Raw genomic sequence first — 3880 nt, forward strand, 5'->3', positions numbered from 1 at the left:
GTTCTCACCTACATCATCCACAAGGGACGACTCGGGAACTCAACTCCTACCTCGGGCAGCTCACCTTTCCCCCTATGCCCAGGGGAAAGGTATCAAGCCGTTTGACAGCTGATGCAGGCTGTCAAAACGGCTTTTACGCAGAAACAGGCGGGAGCAGCAAACAGCTGCGTCCAGCGAAGGCGCCTGCCACCGGAAGTCCGACATTGGTTTGCTATTAAGAAAAATTTGAAAGACGTGTTCAATGACAGACTGACCCAGGAAGTGCTGGATCATCTTTTCTAGAAGCGTTTAAACACAGAATGGACAGCCATCTCCTAGTGATACTGAAATAATGGATTCCTTCCTGGGCAGAAACACTTTGGTGTAGTTGTTAATCCATCAGCCTAGAAACTCAGATATTCTGAGTATTAGTCCCAACTCAAGCACAAAGATAATAATAATAGTAATAATAATAGTAATAATAATAATAATAATAATAATAATAATAATAATAATAAAAATAAAAACAACAACAACAACAACAACAATAATAATGTTGGAAGGGACCTTGGAGGTCATCTAGTCCTATACCATTTCAGACAAATGGCTGTCCAGTCTCTTCTTAAAAAACGTTCAGGGTTGGAGCATTCACCGCTTCTGGAGGCAGGTTGTTCCACTGGTTAATTGTTCTAATTGTCAGGAAGTTTCTCCTTAGTTCTAGTTTGCTTCTTTTGTTGATTAGTTTCCATCTGTTGCTTCTTGTCCTGCCTTCAGGCACTTTGGAGAATAGCTTGAATCCCTCTTCTTTGGGGCAGCCTCTGGTTGATTGGGTGACACTGACCAGTCCCTCTCTCTCAGCCCTAGAAAGTAGGCAATGGCAAACAACTTCCGAAATCTTGACAAGGAAACTGCAAAGACTTGTCTTGGCTACGGGGGATAATAGTACAATAGACATTTTCCAAGGCTTCCTCCATGGATTCCATTCATGATTACATGAAAATATTAATGGAAACAGTTTTGTCTCTTTAACAGAAAACATGACTCACCACATAAAAAAAGCTACCACCGAATTTTACAATAATTTCTAATGCTTGAATTAGTTTCTGGAAGTTTTCATCTTCAGGAGCAAACTGATGTCCAAAACTCAAAGTACATATGAAATTAGTAGCTGTATTTATTACTGGCATTGAAGGGTCAAATGGCTGTCCTGCAAATGAAGATATTTCATAATCAATTATTAAAGAACAGGACATCTATGCAATGAACAACATAATTGGGAACTGCAATTGTTTCAAAAAATTTAAAAAATCTTATCAAATACGTCTGTTCTTGTTAGAAATACAGAGAAAGGAAAAAAATTCTGCCCAAATTGCATACCTTTTGTTTTTTTAAATGTTTCCACCAACGTCTGAGCTGCGTCTTCTATTTGATGCTCAATGCTCTTCTTCCCCAGGCCCAGCTTCCTCAGAGTAGTGATGCCGATGTGTCGCTGCTGTTTCCAGACGTGGCCATTAGAGAAAATAATACCTGAGGACATCAGCAGAGAATGATAAGTGATTCCTGAGGACATTCATGTTAAAAAATAAAACAGGTCTAGTTCTTGCAAACATCTCTATGAATGTCAGGTGGGAATACCAAGCCTTTGTGCAATGTTGCCATTTTGTAAGATTCTGGCTATGTTAATTTTTATTATTATAATATTTATTCATGTTGGGAGTCACATAGACACTGAGAGACACATGTGGTATGGTGACCACAGTTGCAGTGCTTGCCAGCCTCTATCTTATATGATGCACATCAAAAGCTTCTAACATGATGTAAAGGTTCACGTACGAGAACATGTTATAGGCACAAGCGACAGGAACTTCTCAGTGCTAATAGAATCCATTTGTAACTTCCTCCTACAAGATATATGGAGATTCTCAGTCATCCAGGTCATGGTTGTCCCAAAGGTCCTTTTTCAGGAGGCAACTGGACTTCCTTGTTTTTCTTTTGAAGACGTTTCATCTCATCCTAGAAGCTCCTTCAGCTCTGACTGGGTGGTGGGGAATGGAAGGATTTATACTCCTTGCAAACTTCTAGTCATTTGCATTCTTGTAGAGAGTCATTGAGGCCATTTGGAGGTTTACCTGTGTCCTCAGGGTCACCTGAGTAGTGCAAATGTGTGTGGAGCCTTCTTGGCTGCAGGATGTTTTCTGCCCTGTGTCCCTTCACTGTTGAAGACAGGTGCGGGCTGTTGGGGATGAGCCTGTGTTGTCTGCATCTCAAATCAAATCACTGAATTACCGAGAATCTCCATAGACATTTGCAGATATTTCATTCCACAAACTAGGTAACATCATCAGTTCTCTCTTTGACAAGTTTCCATCCATTACAGGTAGTCCTTGAATAACACCAGTTTATTTAGTGACAGTTTGAAGTTACAATGGCACTAAAAAAAAGGGATTTATGGCCACTTTCACACTTACAACCATGCAGCAATCCCATGCTCATGTGATGCTTTGCAACTGGTTCATATTTATGTCAGTTGCAGTGTTGTGAGATCATGTGATCCCCTTTTGAGACTTTCTGACAAGCAAAGTCAATGGGGAAGCCAGTTTCACTTAACAAACGTGTTACTAATTTGACAACTGCTATGATTCCCTTAACAACTGTGGCAAGAAAGGCTGTAAAATGGGGCAAAATAAATAGAGTTTAAAATACATACTTCCATTCTCTTTAATAAGATCAAAGGATAGCGGAATAAAAATTCTAGCAAGTGACTTCCGGTTTGCGATCGCAGCCCCGGCGGATGCACGGGAGAGCGCTCTCTCCTCCATTTGGTTTTCCTTTGTCGGAAGACCCTGAAAAGGGTCAAAAGTCACCCTGGAGGGGCGACCACCATGAGGAGGACCCCCGTCAGATCGTGGAAGGGCGGCAGCCCTTCTGTTTGATCCAAGACAGCTCCTTTGGACTGACGAAGAAAAGATCAGCCATTAACATGGCCGATCACTAAGTCATACCACCCAAAAGCCAAAAGCACTACCAAGCACAACGAAAGCACCGCAGAGGAATTGGGTGAGACCTTACCTTACCTTTCTTGCATCCCAACTATCTTCCTGTAAAAGCCTTTGGAAATTTCTTCCTCCCTCTTAACTTGGTGGCTTCTGCCTACCCTGGGAATACAAAGCTTTTTTGGGGGGAAAGAACAACTAAACTAAACAACTAAATAATTGGACTTGCACTTTTTGGATATTTGGGGTCCCAAAAGGTTCCTACTTCTATGGAGATCTATTACCTTACCTATCTGCTAAGTTGAAAAAAAAGAATATTTTTTCTTAAACTGGATAAAAGCCTAACTTGAGTTTGGAAAAAGACTTTACATGCTACTGGGGATATCTTGTGGTGAAATTTGGTACAGCAAGTAAATTTCCTTTTGACTGGGAGACCTGTGAGACTAAGATTTGTCCTTGGCACTATCAAAAAAGATAAGAATTTGAAACAGCTGGGTGGTGAAAACAATTCTTTATAGTGGAGGTGGACGTTTACTGACTTTTATCAAAAATAGCCTCCACTAAAGGACTATCTCTAAACACCATAGAAATGGAGGAATACTACCCACAACATAGCTACAAACTTATACTTGAAAAAATCCTTGAGGCCACTGAGCTAATGAATACCAGACTGAAAGATAAAGGCACCATCTTAAAGCTACAAAATGCAGCCCAGATTTCAACTGATGAACTTACAATCCAAAATGCAACAGAAGAGGAAGAAATTAACATCAAAGTGGACTTTAAAGAATACCAGCTACAACCTACTGAGAACCTGATAACCAAACCTTGATCTTAACTAAAAAATCTGCAATTCAAACAGCAACAGAAACTAAAGAAAGCAATACTAAGATGGAAGGTGCTGAAGA

The 3880-nt window shown here is 40.4% G+C and overlaps 1 protein-coding gene across 1 annotated transcript in view; it reads right to left on the bottom strand.

The window, feature by feature from the left end:
* Positions 1-3880, bottom strand: part of LOC107294389 (cytochrome P450 2J2-like) — a 28024-nt gene that overhangs the window by 18454 nt on the left and 5690 nt on the right. Inside the window, exons 2-3 of the mRNA XM_029285607.1 lie at positions 1357-1506; positions 1026-1186 (exon numbers count right to left, since the gene is read on the bottom strand). Coding sequence (XP_029141440.1) covers positions 1026-1186; positions 1357-1506 — 311 coding nt within the window. The remainder of the gene's footprint in view (positions 1-1025; positions 1187-1356; positions 1507-3880) is intronic.

Source organism: Protobothrops mucrosquamatus, unplaced genomic scaffold (genome assembly GCF_001527695.2).
Source record: "Protobothrops mucrosquamatus isolate PMUCROS unplaced genomic scaffold, P.Mucros_1.0 scaffold1931, whole genome shotgun sequence".
NCBI classification, from domain to species: Eukaryota; Metazoa; Chordata; class Lepidosauria; order Squamata; family Viperidae; genus Protobothrops; species Protobothrops mucrosquamatus.